Source organism: Balaenoptera ricei, chromosome 20 (genome assembly GCF_028023285.1).
Source record: "Balaenoptera ricei isolate mBalRic1 chromosome 20, mBalRic1.hap2, whole genome shotgun sequence".
Classification (NCBI taxonomy): domain Eukaryota; kingdom Metazoa; phylum Chordata; class Mammalia; order Artiodactyla; family Balaenopteridae; genus Balaenoptera; species Balaenoptera ricei.
Window position 1 is genome coordinate 59,301,913 of NC_082658.1, and position 18,012 is coordinate 59,319,924.

The 18,012-nt window shown below is 45.1% G+C and overlaps 1 protein-coding gene across 7 annotated transcripts in view; it reads left to right on the forward strand.

Annotated features, from left to right (window-relative positions):
* The window catches only part of MYOCD (myocardin), a 249,407-nt gene that overhangs the window by 200,734 nt on the left and 30,661 nt on the right, over positions 1 to 18,012 (forward strand). For 6 of the 7 annotated variants that reach the window (XM_059907682.1, XM_059907679.1, XM_059907684.1 and 3 more), the window contains 3 exons: positions 4,091 to 4,146; positions 5,600 to 5,675; positions 8,112 to 8,273. In XM_059907682.1, the coding sequence (XP_059763665.1) occupies positions 4,091 to 4,146; positions 5,600 to 5,675; positions 8,112 to 8,273 (294 nt within the window). The remainder of the gene's footprint in view (positions 1 to 4,090; positions 4,147 to 5,599; positions 5,676 to 8,111; positions 8,274 to 18,012) is intronic. The other variant, XM_059907680.1, reaches the window with a different exon arrangement.

The window sequence follows — 18,012 nt, forward strand, 5'->3', positions numbered from 1 at the left end:
CACTCTTTTCAGACCCCTAAGGCTATCCTTTGGGTACTGAATAGGCAATCTGTTGCCAACCTAAAGAGTTAAGACAATTTCCAAAGCATTATCACACACCCATAGCGTGGATCCCATTTGTTTGGGGAAAAAAAATATTCATGGTCCAACTTGTCCTTAAAAGCAGAGCCAAGAGAGGACTACGAGATCCATTTTGTAAGTGGGAAACGGAGAACACAGGAAACCTGTCAGACTTGTTCAAGGCTGTACCAAAAATAGATGGCAAAGCAAGGACAGAGCCCGAAGGGAAGGCTCCCAAAATTTTAGTCACTTTTGAAACTATACCCATTACTGCCATGGGTCTTGCGTTTGAATCAGTTTTGTCTTCCTCCCAAAGAACCCTACATATGTGAATTGTTAATCCATATATCTGTCTTTAATTAGCGGCATATAAGCTTACCAGCCGGTGCTTCTTGATGAGAACGACCAGTTCTAACCCAAGTTATTCTGATTCGAGACAGCAAGTATGAGAAGTGGCAGTTTCACTGAACTAAGCAGCCTTTCTCTGGGCAAACACACCCTCTTTCTTCAGCTTTTTGAAATACTGAGAAATCGGTCCTAGACATCATTCCCCGCTTTTTGAACTCTCAGTTTCCCAAGGACTCTAGATCAGCACCCACTGGCCTTGTGAACGCCGGGGCGCCAGGATCTCCCAGAGGGCGTGTTCCAACACAGACCCCTGCGTCCCTCTACGTCCCACCTGAGCGTTGGATTCTGTAGGCCTGGAAATTGGTGTTATTAACAAGTTTCCAGCTGCTGCTGAAGATGCTGGTGCAGGGGCCACACTTCGAGAACGATTGCTCCATCTGTTGCCTAAGATGCGGGCTCTTTGATGCTGCCTCTTGGTCCTCATCCGTATAGCAGTGGAGCTGGGTTCTCCCCCTGCAAGCCTGGACATGAGGGGCCCTGGGAGAGAAGGCAGGCCCTGCCTCCGCCACCAGAGCTGCTACCAGCCCCGGGCCCCTCCTCTGTGAGAGCCAGGCCCCTCTCCCTGACGGACTGTCCACGGCCTTGCAGCCTATTTTCTCCTTTTGCTGGGCTCCTGTAGGAAGCAGGAGGTTAGCAGCAGGGGACCGCAGGAGGCCTGTTCTTATCTTGGGATCTTTTCCTGAGCTCTAAGTAAGCAAATGTTTATACACACAGCTGACCCAAATTAGCTGGAGCCGCGGGGACAGAAATAGGAACAGCCCCTAACTAAACTCCGCGGCGAGAACATGAATTCCCCTGTGAGAAGCGATTCATCTTCCTCCAGGCAGAGTGAGTTAGATGTGGGGTTGACTGAATTTACAACCATATTTTAATTTGAGATCACATTGACTTATTTTTTTTTTTAATTTAGAAATCCAAATTCCTTTTCAATCCTAAATGTCAACATCCCTTAAATACAAAATTTTGCCATTGGATACTCCCAGGGCTGGCAGCAAAGGAGGTCCTTTTTTCCAAAAAGTCAACTGGGATAGGGGGTGCATTATGGCTTTCGCTGGCCCTCAGGGGAGGTGGCTAAAACCCGCATTCTCTGGAATCACAGAAAAGGCAAACGTCAATCACAGGGCCCATGGCAGGCCAAGTGGTGCCCCACATAACACCCCTTAAGCCCTGAAAAGAAGAGCGTGGGGTAAAACACAGTATGTGGATTTTTTAGCTTCCTTCCAAAGTCCTGGCTAAATGGGCGTAGCCTCTCCCACCCTGTGGCGGAAGGTCCCAGAAGACCTTTGTGCTCCTGGCCTTGGAGAACTGGACTGTACAATCATTTCACAGGGGAATAGTTAACACCAAGGAGTGATGATTTATAGCTCTGCAAGCTAAGATACAGGAAATGCAGTGTTTCGTAGAAGAATTAATAAGTTCCGCAAATAAGAATTGAAAAGCCTCAGGGATAAGAGAACCAGATGAATTGCCCCTAAGTCCTAAGCCCAATTAAAACCAATTGAGTTTGGAATGTAAGAGCAATCTCAAGATAGATTCATGCTGTTCCCTTAGGGTTGCTTCTTAAGGCACAGGCTGTGTTGCTCTTTTTAACCACTTAATAAGGCCACACTGAAATCAATTCTTTTTCTGGATTATGGAAGAGATTAAGCCACACCAACATATGATACCTACTTAGGTGACCACCAGACTGTCGGACAGAGGTGCAGACCTATGGGTTCAGATTGTACAGACTCACCAGGGCCCACTGGACTTCAAGCAGATTCGTAGCATCTGGTCGCCTGGGGAAATGGGAGATGGTTTCAAAACTCCATCAATATAAATTGCAACTGTGATCAAGTGCAAGTAATGGCAAGCCTCCTGACTCAGGATGAGGGCCAGACCCAAATCAGAGAAAATGCATGAGCAACGTGGCAGGCCTGCACGGTTTCCCAGGTGATTCCTCAGAGCCACTGAGTGAGGAGACAGGGAGGGGGAAAGAGGCCATTGAAAAGGGCAGGGTTGGCAGAGAGGCTCATTTTAAGAGTGAAAAGCAGCAAAGAGAAACTGGGGGTGTTAGATCAATGGGAAATATGATAGTCAAGCAACAATTGTTTCTTTTTTTCCTATAAGAAAGGAAGCCTTTCAGTCTCTGGTCAGATTGAGGAGAATAGTGCTTGTGCATTCTCCTTGGCACAAGGCAGCCAGCTGGGACTATTCTGTGCGTTCCTTTGGTCAACATTGCAGATGTCGGGGTGAGACAGGAAGACTTAGAGATGCCTTAGTAGCTTCCCAAGCAACATCCTCAATAGAGGGTAACGTGGTCGATCAGTTGCCAGGACCACAGTGGAGTCTGCCTGCTGTCCAGCAAGCCCATCTGAGAGCTGGGCTCAAATCTGGCGTGGTCTTAAGGCTGAATGAGGCACACACACTCACACACGTGCACACACACACACACACACACACACACACAGCCCCAAGTGCCCATCTGGCTAGAAATCCGATTTTTTTATGCCAGCCAAAGTTTGGAAGAATATTTTCTTGCCTGCAGCTTGAGAGTTGACATCTGTGGGAGTGAATATTAGAAATCTGGATCACGTGATTCGCCCACTGGTCCAGACCTACTTACTATCCAGAAAAATACTTGATGCAATTCTCTAACCTCTGATCCACCTCATCACTTCTGATGAAAGGTGATCCTTTATGGCTTCTGGTTGCAGTTGTTCCAGGGGATCAGAAAGACCAGTAAAAAGGTAGAATTTTGCCGAACGATGTTCTACTGCTTTGCAAAGTCAAAAGTTCAGTGCATCATCGTGAGGAGTTGCTGGGAGCTGGGAGGAGGAGAAGCAGTGGGTCTTGGAAAGAAGGGAGGCTGGCGTTCGGTCCAGGTTGCTTCCAGCTGCTGTGAGCTGTGAGGGACCAGTGCCCTGTCTACTGGTTGTTAGTGTTTTGAGCATCACACCCTGAAAGAAGTTAGGTTGTCAGAAGACCTAGGCCCCTAGCCCTACCTGTGTGACCCCGGGCGAGGCAGTCCCGTTCCCTGGGCCTCCGTTTCCCCATTCCGCTCAGGCTTGGAGCTGTATTTCACCATCTCCAAGGTCCCTTCCAGCCCTCAGAGTCTGATTCTGTGCTTCTCACTCACTGCCCTTTGGTCGCATGTTCCCACCCCACCAGCCAACTCCCTGAGCCAAAGGACAAGTCCCCTCCTGCAACGTGGGACACGGTTCCTCCACAGACTGCAGTCTCCACCCAGACTTGCGCACTCAAGGGCAGAGCAAAGTCAAAGAGGGTGGTAGTCACCCCAGTCTCCCCTAAAGCTAGAGCATTGCCTGGTCTCCTCCCGCAGGCCTGTCCCTCCTCAGGATCTTGGAATGCCCTGTCTCTGCCACTTCTCTTCCTGTCGCGTATTCTGTCTTTGCTGCTCCTCTTGTTTGAGGCTGACGTCCGCCTTCCTCTGGATTCTCCGGCTGCAGGGAAGCTGGTGACCTCCAGGCCTCTCCTCTTCCATTGCTTGTGGCCTGATGAAGGCCATCACATCTCCATCACACCTCCACTGTGCACCGCTCGGCAAGCACACCGGCAAGCACCGCGACGCCGCTCCCGGCCCCAAGCCCCCTCTGCTCACGTCTGTGTCTTTCTGTTTCAGCCCTGAAAAGCCCACCTGAATTCCATGAGCAAAGAAAACGTTTGGATAGTGGCAAGGTAACTGTTTGAGAACTTCCCACCTTCCTGAACTCAGACTCCAGGCTCTGGACCTCTGAATGCTAAGCTTGGGGGAAAGCGGGTAGAATTTCTCCTACAAACTCAACCAATTTGCTGGTCCCCTCCCCGCACGCCATGTGGAATCTTCCTCCTAGAAACTGAAAACTGTGGAAATGGGATCAACAATATTGGCTTTGAAGCTGCTATTTATGAGCTTTAAGAAAATGTCCCCCATCTTTCTGATGTCGGGGGGTATCCCTGCAAGGATGCGGTGGGAGTCAGAGAGACATGAAACAGGGAGGTAAGGTGTGTGGGCAAGCTGCCCTCTCTTTCATGACAGGCTTTTCTCAGCAACAATCAGATTATTTTAAATCCAATTCAGTGGTAGGGTAGGGCCTGCAGATACAGAGCTTATTCACAGCTATTTAAAGGCAAAAGGAATTCTGTTTATTTCTCTTTCTTTTAGCATTTGAGGGGGGAAAATCGGTGTATATTCTGTACCTTCAGAGCAAATCTCTGCAACTTGAATTTATCAATACAATAAGTGCTATTGAGCAAGTATCAGCAGTGTATGTAGAAGGAAAGGCCATTAGGTATCTTTCTCCTGGGATGTCGTAGCCTGGCAACTAGTGAGGGGAGGGGCTGGAAGACGGAGCAGAGCTCTCTGGGACTCTTCAGAGTCACTCGTGAGAGGCTGGGGTTCCTACTGCCTGGAGAATAATCGTCTTTCATCAGAACTGGAGTGATCTCCAGACTCCTCTCGGGGGCCAATTAAGAGATTCACTATAGTGGGATAAAAACCCAGAACTAGAAATCAGGGCCCTGAGGTCCAGTTGTGGCCCTGCCACAGCCAACGCCATCCCTACAGACAACTCCATCATCAAGAAAGCCATGAGACTCAGTAAATAACTCATCTCTAAGTGTCCTCCCAACTTACAGTGGGTCTCAGCCTGCAGGATTTACATTTTCACGTCTTGAGAGAGAGAGATCAAGGGCAAAACAGGAGGAGGGCACATGTTGTCATGTTATACTGGATGGATTGAGGTTACATTTCATCTCTGACTCTAGTTAATTTGTGACTCTTTTAAGAGGCAATGGAACAGGATTGCCTCTCATGCAAAAGCAGTGTAGTATCATCACAGTTTTATTAATATTTTATGATTAGGTACCTGCCTGGCCTTTAAGTTTGGAGCGCTGAGGTGGACCCAAGCTTTTGACCTCTTTATCTCATTTTTCCATCCTAAAATTATTAGAGGTTTTTGTGAGCCCTCCTTCATCAAGACGTAGGAGAACAGAGATATTTGCATGTTGCGTTTGTCAAACAAAAAACAAAAAACAAACAAAAAGAGACTTTTTCCCTTTGAGAGAAAAGGGGTCTCTTTTAAAGTTAAAACTAGGTGAATAAACTGTATGAGGTTGATAGCAGAATTCATTCTGTGTTTGTGTCTGACAGGCTGAAGACACCCTGAAGCACAAGGTCAGAAACAGGTCCGACCGTGCAGACGTGGTGAAAATGCACATACTCCAAGGTAAGGTTGCCCAAAGTCATAAACTGGGGCCCATCAGTGGGAATGGAACGTGGGCCATTTTCCAGGGTTCTTTGTCTCTGCACAATTGCTAACTCCCCTTAGAAAGGGTCCCCTGCCATTCCAAAGTGGTGGTTTTGAGCTCTCATCTAGTCATTTGAGGCCATGTAGACGGTCAAATTGGGAAGCCATATAGTGGCCAAGAAGTACCAGACTTGGCATTCATTCTGAGCTGTGCCACCTCCCAACTTTCTCTGAGCACATAGGGAGTGTCCAACATATATCAACTTCCTTTAAAATGTCCATCCTTCATACCAGTAATAAATGTCTAGTATTGTGTCAAAAAAATAATAATCAGACATACAAAGATTTATGTACAATGATGTTTATCATGTAATTACTTTAAATAGTGACACACTGAAATCAGTGGAACGTCAAAAAATAGTAGACAGACTGAATAAATTATGCACCATCCGTGTGATTGAATAACTTGCAGCTACCACAAATGAGGCTTTAAAAGAATCATGGTTTAATGAGAAAAGGCTTACAAAATGATGTTTAGTGAGGAGACCAGAAAACAAAACTATATTTACAGTCAAAATCAGGGAGGCAAAAATATATACATAAATTGTATTTACAGTCAGATTCTATGATGAAAAAATACTGACTTACCAATAAATACTGTATAAGTAATTAAGAAAGATGCCCAGTTATTAAAAACAGTTGACCCTAAGTGGGGAGTTTCCTAATGCTTTCCCTTCTTTTGCATAATGTTTTAGCGTTTTCCACCCTTACAACAATACGTATGTATAATATTATAATCAAGAAAGCATTATCTGTTGTATCAGTCCAGTCTTGAATTAAAATACCAGGCTATGAACCACAGAAACCCCAAGTTTAGTCTCTGTTGGTTCCCATGAAACCCACCCTTCCCCCCCACAGAAATTGGAAGTTGGCCCCCTGGAGCACCAAGGATCTGCTAGATACAAAATGACCCTTGCCCTCCAAGGGTTCATGGTCTGATTTTGGAATTAGCAATATAAGATTAAGGACCAATGCTTGTAACTGCTGGTGGTAGTCGAAGCAGAAAGAAGCTGTAAGAACAGGAGTTAGGAAGACTTTGTTAGGGCGGGGAAACAGAGTAAGCAAAGGTACAAAGGTGAACTCAGGAAGATGGGGGGCGGGGGACAGAAGGCAAAGGACCAGGCTCGCTGGAGTGGTAGTTTGGGCATCAACCATCTCAGGTCATGTAGGGGGTGGATTCGGTTTGTGGCGAGCCTGCAAAACCGGACTGAGAGACGGATGGAGAGGACCATCTTGGAGGGGATGCAAGAAAGGAGTGTTTCATCATACAGGATGAATCCTGTATGGCTGTGCAGGATGGGTCAGAAGGATCCCTGAGGCAGGCGGTGTGGCAGAAGCCCTTGCACTGGCCTGACGGGTAGTTGGGAGAGGATTTGGGCTTAGAAACTTCCATTTTTCGGTTTGGAATATTGATGTTTTCTCCATCCCACATCGAGTGCTTTGCAGATGTAGCTTCTACGCAAGTCTGACCTGTTGCAACCATGAGACATCCCTAGTCCTCCCCTGTGTGGAGATTTCTAGAGCAGCGGCCAGACACTAAGCCTGGGTTAGCAGATGGATATTAATAGAACAATAGGACCAGGACGTCCGTAAAGGTCTCAACTTCTAAATTTGCAGAGTTGAGAGGAAAGGAACCCTAACTCCCGGTCCTGCGTTACAGCAACCAGTGGCTCACAAGATCCTCTTCCACGTTCCCGCACAGAAATAAGTCAGGGCCTCACCCAAAGAGGAATAGAGCGGTGATTGAGGGCTTCTCAGTGACCTTTCCCACCCTCCCAAAGATGAGAAACTGCCTGTTGGATAAATTCAATTTTTTAAAATCCCTGTTTAATTAAATAACTATTCCCCCCCAAAATTGTTTTTCTTTTACAACTGGACCTGGACATTTGAATCAGTTAGTATCACAACCTCAACAAGTCTAAAACTCTTGAGAAGTCACGCTACTACAATTAATTATAAAAATAGATAATATTTACTGCCAGCTCAGCCTGGGCTGGGCAATATATAGACAGGATTTGCATGCAAATGCTATAGTTTAGTGTCAGCAAGCAATACAGGCCCCATGGACTACTTACTTACAGAATCGCCAAATTGCACATTTTTTTTTTCCCAAAATCCTCACAAAGCAAGTTGCTCTAACTCTTCTGTGCTTCTCTATTTGCCTTTATTTGGAAGCATCTAGTCTTCACTACTAATCCATGTGAAATGAGGATGATTGCATTGAAAAATTATTAGGATGGTGGAGTACAATGTGTCAGAGTGTTTGGGTTACAAAAGCAAAAAAAAAAGCAAAAAAAAACCCCACAAAAATGACATCAAATTCTAGAGCTGACCCTTTTGATTCTAACCCCTTAGCCTCCACTGCAGAGAGATCCGTTCCAACTACTCAGATGAAGCTGAAAAGAGCCCGACTTGCAGATGACCTCAATGAAAAAATCGCTCTCCGGCCGGGACCCCTGGAGCTGGTGGAGAAGAACATATTCCCTGTGGATTCCGCTGTGAAAGAGGCCCTAAAAGGTAGGTAGCACAAATGAATGGCACACTTCCCTCCGTGCTGAGGTCTGAGGGCCGCCATGGCTCTGAAATGCTGGGGCCCTGGGGGCGAAGACCTCTCACTAGACAAGAGTCAATCCATGGGTCGCTGTTCCAGAGTGTTCCCCATAACCAGAGGTCCGGGGAGTGAGGAAGAAACTGAGACCCGCTCACCCTCCAAAGTCTGGTTAACATAGACCAGTCTGGGTCTGGTCAAGCAGGTTGGGGAGCTGACTTGATTTTAAACCTCAAAACATCTTCCCTGCAAGGTTCCATCACTTTGGAGTCATGGCATTCTCCGCCCTTCCTCTTTTAAAGGGGCGTAGACTGGCAGAGTGGAAAGAGCGCTGGACCTGAATGGGAAGACCTGGACGCTAAGCCCAGTTCGGGTGCTGTGGCTTGGGGCTTCCCCAGGTCCCTTCACTTCTCCAAGATGAATACCCAACCAGCCCAACTCATCGGCTCTTGGGAGTGAGGTTCAGTTCTTGAAGCACGTGAAAACTCTTTGACAACACACATGCGTGCTACAGGGTTGAAGTACAGATACTTAAGGAGGAGACACAAACGTTCATTCTCTCGTCAGCTGCGTAAAATCATTTTGTAGACCTTTGGAACCATTGAGGCCACATGGATCCAAACAGCCGGAGGGTCCTGAATTCATTCACAGAGGTGTTGAGGTGGAATCTGGGAAAACCATGGTAGAAGGAAGAAAGGGAATCCTGGCATTCCCACGGGCAAATTACGCTCTTCCAATGAAGCCTACAAACGCTCTAAGAATTACTGATATATAATAAGCAATGCACATTTAAATGTTTTGACACATTGTCCAATATTATGCCTAAAGATGTTTTATTAAATGCTAAGTTCATAGTTAAACTTATCCACATTCTAAAATCTTGCACCCAACCAGTCAGAGGCCACATGAGTTTTGTATTTGGAACTTGTAAATATGGAAGAATCAACTCTAGGAGCGACAGTATTCTCATCACTGCGCATTAAATATCCCACCGTGGTTTTCTCTCTTCTTTACTCTCTCCGTCCACACCTAAATATCCTGTGCCTTTTGAACTTGGACTAGCCCAGCCAACAGTGCACCATCCCCGTCTTTACTTGGATGAGATCTAAGACAGAAAAGATCTCTATCGCGTATCTCTTATCATTTATTAAAACATTATATTTATTCCATGCATGCAAATTTATCTTTGATTTTTATATGATAGGCAAAAGATCTCATTTTAAATTGCCTTCTTTGGTTTATAGAGAGATGATGTTTTTCCATGTGATTTTGTGTCATTGGCAATTCGTGGCTATTCCTTTTTTCTACTGGGCATTTTCTTCCCTCACTATAAAAGCTATATATATATATATTAAAAAAAAAAAAGCTAATCCTCCATCTGTCACAGGTATTACACATCCTTTTACCACCATGTCCTTTGCCTTTTATTGTTGGCTTTTTTTGTTTGTTTGTTCGTTTCTGTCCTTTGCCTTTTGATTTTGTGTGTAGTGTATTTTACCTATAGCAGTTTTTAATTTCTGTATAGTGCAATCTCTTAATCTTTTACTTTGTAGTTTCTGAATTTGTTATTGCTTATCGAAAACACTTCCTACCTCAAGAATAGAGTTATTCACCTATACTGTCTTCTGACATGTATATACTTCATTTTTTTTTTTTTTGTTTAAAGATTGTTTTGTGATCTCAGATTAACATCTTTATTCTTTTATTTATTTATTTATTTATTTATTTATTTATTTATTTATTTATTTATTTATGGCTGTGTTGGGTCTTCATTTCTGTGCGAGGGCTTTCTCTAGTTGCGGCAAGTGGGGGCCACTCTTCATCACGGTGCGCGGGCCTCTCATTATCGCGGCCTCTCTTGTTGCGGAGCACAGACTTCAGACGCGCAGGCTCAGTAATTGTGCCTCACGGGCCTAGTTGCTCCACGGCATGTGGGATCTTCCCAGACCAGGCCTTGAACCCGTGTCCCCTGCATTGGCAGGCAGAGTCTCAACCACTGCGCCACCAGGGAAGCCCTATACTTCATTTTTATATTTCAGTCTTTACTGCATATTAAATTATTTCAGTGCACGGTTTAAGAGACAGGTCTAATTTTCTTTTTTCCACAATTTTAGTGGTGTATTTTATAATTTGTCTTAATATCTGTCTTCACAAGTTTCTTTACATTGTTCTGGTTTTTCTAATGTTTCTTGGCTACTCTCACCAAGTATATGGTGGGTGAAATTTAGAATCAGTTTATTATATTCCAACTTCAATCCTGTTAGAATTTTGTTTGGGATTGCAGTGAATGTATAGGTTAGTTTATGGTGAATTCATAGGTTTAAAATATATTAATTCTTCTGAGGCAGAAAGATAGTATCTCTTTTCACCTCTACAAGTCTTCTTTTATTTCCCTTGGTAAGGTTTTTTAAAATAAATTCACATCAGTTATTACTTACATATTGGAAACCTCTTAATTTTGCACATTGTTTTGTAACTGGGCATCTTTGAAGATTTTCTTAATTGTTCCAATAGTATCTCGTTTTATCTTTAATTGTTTGCATGGGCAATCACATCATCTACAGATAATGAAGATGTGCCTCCTGTTTGTTTTTTCTTTCTGCCTTGGAGCACTGGCTGGTTGTTGAAAAGCAACATCATGGAATTATTAATAAATTACACAATTAACGTCATTTTAAAAGTTACATGCAGTATATTCATAATATAAATTCAATATAATTTTATGTATTTTATTTATAAATTAAATATTTGTATTTGTAAATGATATATGTTATAATAATATAATATACTATACAAATCTAATTATATATATTTTATCATATATAAAATACTTATATCATGTAGATATATATCTTACATATAAAATTATATGTATGAATTATATAAAGCACATATAATTTATATTATTTTGCATTATGCAATATTTCATTATATAATTTTAAAATTATTGATATATTACATAGTGGACAATTATTATTATTGGTACATTGCCAGTGCTTCAAAAGCAATATTATATAATGTTATATATTTGTTATGTTGATGATAACATTTTTTTTTTAATTTTTATTTATTTTATTTTTGGCTGCGTTGGGTCTTCGTTGCTGCGCGTAGGCTTTTCTCTGGTTGCGGCGAGCAGGGGCTACTCTTCGTTGTGGTGTGTGGGCTTCTCATTGCAGTGGCTTCTCTTGTTGTGGAGCACGGGCTCTAGGCACGCAGACTTCAGTAGTTGTGGCACACAGGCTTAGTTGCTCTGTGGCATGTGGGATCCTCCCGGACCAGGGCTCGAACCCGTGTACCCTGCATTGGCAGGCAGATTCTTAACCACTGTGCCACAAGGGAAGCCCATTGATAACATTTGTTGATTCAGTCTTCAGTGGGAATTCTTCTGGTCATTCACCTCTAAATATGACACTAACTTGTGCTAGAGGTAGATATTCTAAGGAAGTGTTTCTCTATTCTGTTCCACTAAGAATAGCTTGCAAGGTGGATGATGAGTTTTTTAAATGCTTTCAACATGCATGAAAAGATGATCATATGGGTTTCTTTCTTTGATCTAGCAATGTGGTATTGCCGTCTTTCCTAATCATCCTTGCATTTCTGGAAATAAATCCTACTTGGATTTTTTTTCCCTAGAAGTTGCTAGTATTTTATTTGAGACTTTACATCTCTTTTGTTGTTAGTTGGGATAACAGAGGCTGCTAAACAAACCACAAAATTTCAGCTGCTTAATAATAGACGTTTATTTCTTGTTCATAAACAGTCCAGAAAGGGTTTTCCTCGATAGCAAACCCTTCAGGCACACAAGCTTCTTTGGTCTTGCTGCTCCACCATCCCCCAGAGCCAGGGTGGCAAACTTTTTCTTAAAGAGTAAGCTGAGGTCTCTAAGCTGTCACAGCTACTCAGCTCAGCTGCTGTAGTGGGAAAGAAGCCATAAGCAATATGTAAACAAATGGCCATGGCTGTGTTCCAATAAAACTTTATTTACAAAAACAGACAGCAGGCTCACAGGCCCTAATTTTGCCAACCTGTGCCCTGCAGTCTCATCATCCTCTGGATCTAGCCAGTGAGGAGGGAAGAAAAAATGAAAAGGTCCACCCACACATTTAAAAAGCCTCAACCTGGAAATGAACACATCACTTCCACTCACATCCCATTGTGAAAACAGTACACATGGCTGGCAGGGGTGGTATTCCCTGGCTGAACAGCGATTTCACAGCAATATCTCTATACTTCAGAAGGGGGAACATAAAATCTGATGAACAGCTTTTAGTTAAGAGTCTGAACAAGAGTCGGGCTGTGGGTATAAAAAAAAGAGCATCTGAGAGGTAACTGACGTTGCATCCTTAGATGACCAGTAGAATATGTCGATGTGAACAAAAGGAAGAGTCAAAAATGACACTGAGGTTTCCCCCTTGGTCAACTGAGTAAATGGCAGCCACGTATCAAGATTGGGATGAGTGGAGGAGCAGATCTGGGGAGAGGTGATGAATTCCCGTTTCAGCTGTTGCAGCTGATAGGTCTACAGGTACCCCAAGGGCAGGGATTCAATAGCAGTAGGTTCTATCAAACTAGACTTCAGAAGAAAGTATTGGTCTAGAGCTGTAGACTTGGGAGACTTTAGTGTGTATGGTAACTTAAACTGACGGACTCGATAAGATTGCCCTTTCATTTATTTAGTTCTTCATTTAATATTTATGGAGCATCTTCTGTGTGTCAGACAAACCTACAAAAATTTCTGCTCTAACAGAGCTTATATTATAGTGCAGGAGACACAGACAATACGCAAAACCCATAAATAATTATATATCCTAATAAAAGGCGATAGATGCTGTAAAAATAGAAGTTGTGCAGGGTACAGAGAATCAGGAGTGCCCAGTAGACGGGGTATGAAGAGGGGGGAGCTGGGGTATGAAGGATGTATAAGAAGCGAAGAGGGCTAGGAAGCTCTCATGTAGGAATATGTAAGACAGAAGGAGGGATCTGTGAAGAGTAAAGAGAAGGCGTAGCTAGTGAAAGAGATGGAGGATATCGGTTGACCTCATCCAAGGAACGTCCGTGCCTCAGCCTCTCTAGCGGTAATCTTTCAATGTGCGTGAATCTCTACGGGCAAGGCAGTGGCATCCTATGAAGTGTCATAGAGGCAGAGGGCGTTGCTCAGTGACCAGTTGCAGAGACAGCGCTCTGAGTAGCCCTTCCAGTGGCGGTGATGATGCCGACCGCTCACCTATCTGTCACTTCTTGGGGTCACATCATCCACCCTCGGTGAAGTGGTGACTCAGGGCTGTGGTTTTCTGTGTATCCTTCTCCCGGCATCTGTGTATTTTTCCTCCTCTGTGCACGTGCCTTTCCAGATGTGTTTACATTTTCCAGCTCCCTCTGCAGCTGTGCGTCTGTGTTTCTGCCAAGCCCTGAGCGAAATACTCATTGTCTTCCTCCCTCCCGGTTTTATTCAAGACCAACGCTTCTCCATCCCAAAGATACAATAATCCAGAAGCTCTCTCAATGCAGGGAGGGAAGGATACTGTAGACAGGGAACCAGCCCCTACTCCGGGATTTTTCTTCTCCTTCCCTGATGTCCCCACTCTTGCACTCAGCTGAATGACTGTAGCAAATCGTTGCCCCCCAAACTTACCTCTCCTTTTTGGGGTGCCAGCTAGCCATCCGTCTTCCAGCCTGCAAGTTTATTTTCTGAGTCAGGTAGAATTTTACAGATTCCAGGGGGAGGAAACACAGGCTTGTGTGACCAGAGTGACGCAATGTGGATGAAGAGGGGGCCTTCTGACTTTACTGACACAGAAGGAGGCTTGGGGCGCCTCGTGGCTACATCTCAGAACATAAACCTGTTTCCCTGTTTCTCCTTCTTAGAAAACCTCTAACAGCTACTCTCTCTCAGGCCAGAACTCCAAATACAACAAGTATAACATTATGTGGGAGTGATGATTTACGAGAACGGAAACTATACACTGGAGTTGAGCCTGGCTTTGTTCTGCTTACACGTGGTCATTGTCACCTAGCATCCCTCAGTTTTGAGAGCCCTACTCCAAGCTTGTTAATCCTCTCTCTGGTCATCTGGGTGTCTTCTTCACTTGCCAAGAGCATCCCTTAGGTACCAAGGAAGCTGGCTTCTGCTTGGGTAAAAGAGAACCGCAGCTGGCTTTCCCAGCTCTTCAAACAGTGGAAGGGTCCCAGCATCCTGCTCTAGTGGACAAGCTCCTCCCCCTGAAGTGTCCTCATCTTTTCCTTGAACTGAACCAGGCTTCCCACCTGAATGCCTGAGTCTGCTTTTCGGCTCTTTATTTTTTTTTTAAATTGAACCTGTGATTCAGAGTATACAGCGCCATTACCAAAGATAAAGCAGTTCTTTTTATCACCGTAACCCTTCAACACAGGAAAGCAACATTTCTGTCCGCCAGGGATGGCCCAGAAGTCATCCATTTACAAGTGTCATGTACATTTTTCTAAAAGATCCTACGCTAGTCTTTGCTCATCTATAAGCCCAAGGCTCAGACTTTATAACTAAACAGAACAAAAATTCTTGTTTACTAAGTATCCAGTTATTCTTCAGAGACTCTGGAAGTCTGGCCACTCTCCGATCATGCATTTCTAAGACAAATAGACAATAACCACGGCCCTAAGGCAGATGGTAGCGTCGTTTGCTTTGGCATAACTTTCTCATGGACAAAATCTATCATTCCATAATGAGAAATTATTTCCAAAGTGTGAATAATCCTTGGGGGAAAGAAACACACGGAGGCATACGTGATAAGTACTTTTCTGAGGAAGGTTCTGGAAAGGGGGTGGGAAAAGAGAAATAGAAATGCCGGTAGCTTTGAGGGGGGCGGTGACAGGGAGGAAAGTTCGGGTGCTCTGAGACAGTGCTAATGTATCTTTGCCCACCTAAGAATTTGTCCCTGGAGAATTAGCCTTGAAAGCTGATACAGGACAAGTGTTTATGCAGCTGAATTGTTTTTCACAACTCATGTGTTCCTAGCATCAGGGTCTATCTAGAGACTTAAAGCCAGTTTCTAAAGTGCCTGGGATCTGAGGAAAAATAATGCTGTTCCTCCAAATTCCACTTTCATCTGTTTCCATCCTAAAGGCATCTGATCCCCTTCAAGGGCAGTGGGTTCGGTCTTTGTTGGACAACATAATCCATCCCCTCCAGACTATGGTGTCTTCAGTGTACTGAAATCTCTTTAGGCAAGAGCCACTTTTAAACTATAGCTACTGTCACCCGACCACCTCCTCCCTTAGGAAGTGGATTTGGCTTCAGTCTCTTCCAGGAGGACATTAGGAAGTCTGATAATGAATTAAAATAGCTGTCACGCGAGCACCGCTCAGGCTTGCAAACAGATAAGCGAGCGAAGTTTGTTCTCACGTTCCCACCCCATGCTTTCCAGCCCCTGGTGTGGGTCCCGGCGGAAAGGTAACCAGGACTCTAGCGATCGCATTTTCATCTTGGAATTTCAAATGTTTATGCAGAGTAAAGTCCAACTGACTCATTCATCTAATCACTTCCGAGAAAGAGGGGGAAAGCGCCGAGTCGCCAGGCCAAGATCCCCAAGGGGCCGGTGCCCAGAGACAGCCCCGTGGACATAGCCTGGGGGTGAGTCAGGGCTTCCAGAAGCAGGTCCTTGTCATCACAGCGCCTGACGTGTCTCCAGGGACAATAGCCAGCGGCCTACACTCCAGCAGCTTCCAGTGAGCCCCGCGCCCTGGGGATTGGAGCAGGGGCCCAGGGTCACGGCACGGAGCTGACAGACTTTGCTTGTTCCTGAAGCAGCCAGATAAGGTGACCTTTGTCCCTCTCCACTGAGCCCGCCTTGAAGCAGGCAGGAGAGGGGGCAGCGCGCAGCCTTTCCTGTGACACTCTGTCTGCTCTGGGGAAGGTCTGTCTTTGCTTTCCCGGGATGAACCTCTCAGTGTTTCTGGCTCCGGAGTTGGGCTGACCTTTGCAAAGCTGACCACAGGATAAACTGCCTCTTGGGTGGTCTTTGTTTTATTTTTGATCGTGGTGCACTTGAGACAAGCAGACACTGCTACCAAAAACAATAATAACAACAACAGCAGCTAGAAATGACTGGACACGTGTACGTCAGGGACCATGTGAATAACATATAAAACATGTAAAGCTCAGTGCTTTTACATGCGTTACTTTAATCCTCAAAACCCCGAGAGGTGACTATGGTGATGTTTCCCATTTGATAGATGGGGAAATTGAGGCTCTAAGAAGTTGAGTAATTCATCAACAGTCACTCCACCACCGAAGTGGTAGAACCAAGAAACAAACCCACCTGTCTGGCCCACACTGACCACACTGAACACCACGTACCTCAGCTCCAAAGGAAGCCACTGCCACGCTCTCGGGGGCCTCTTGCTGTCACCGTCCTCATCAGCAGGGGCTGAGCCTAGTGTGGGCTCATCTATCTGTCCTGTCACTCACCTTCTGGCCTCGCAGTCAGAAATCCAAGCCCTTTGTGGTGCTGGGGGACAGGCAGGGGCCCCCGTGGTCGACTCTTCGAGTGTGGACAGCCTCTGAGTGGTCCTCAGTGTGTCTGTTATTCTGACACGGCTTATTCTGACCTGGTACAACGTGCTTTTTAGAAACTAGATGGGAGTCATTTTGGGGGCCTTGGTCTTCACCCTGTGTTTGTTCATGCAGCTGTAAACAACTACCCTGTACGTGGTTGCGTGTATTCATGGCTTCTTCATGTATGGGGTTGCATGTACTCACAGCTTCTTCGTGTGTACAGTTGCATGTACTCACGGCTTCTTCGTGTATACAGTTGCATGTACTTACGGCTTCTTCGTGTATACAGTTGCATGTACTCATGGCTTCTTCCTTGACTTAAGCAGAGGAACCTCTTTAAATGATTGATGTCACTTGTAAAGTAGACTCCTCGAAGCTGTGTGTCTCCAGGAACTGGATCCTAAAGTAATCCACTCCGGCGGCTGGGAGAGTTACTTCTTCATCCTTCCCACCCCAACTCTGCTCATCACCACCCTGTAACTTCCCTTCTGCGCCCCGCAACTCTTGCCAGGTGCCCTCCTCCCTTCTGTTATCCTGTCCACCGTCATTTCAGGCTCAGCTCCATCCCACCTCATCTGGGAGTGAGTCTGCCGGGACAACCCACATCTCCACCCGCTTTGTCTGCTAGCCACCAACAGCACTCACCAGGCAGGCTAGTCCTTGACAAGTTCTCCGGTTGTGTCCCTTGCAGATAGACGGATAGCATCCTTCTCGTGGTTTCCATATCTTCACGATACTGTATCTGATTATACTTCTGCTTCTCTCTACTCCTCTCTGAGTGGGAAGGCTGGAAGTGAACAAAATAGTTGAGGAGTGTTCCATCCAATTCTGGGGAAAATGGGACTGGTTACCAACTCCTTTATTCCAAACACTCTACTTCTAGACTTTTCCACATCATTCCAGGCAGGTGCCAGAGTGAAAAGGACACGCTGATTTATGGTCACAACAACAGGGCTTCACAATCCTCCCAATCCCTTTTCTGAGACAGTGGCAATGAGATCGAAGTGATCGCCTGCCTTCTTTCTTCTCACAGTCAAGATGTCATGTTCAGTCCTTCAGATCTCAAAAGCTCAAGTTAAAGATGTTGTGGAGGATGGAGCCATCCTTAGTACGTGTGTGCCGAAAAAGAAATCGACGTTGGCCGATTTCTACGCTACCCCTCCCCACTGCCACCAACC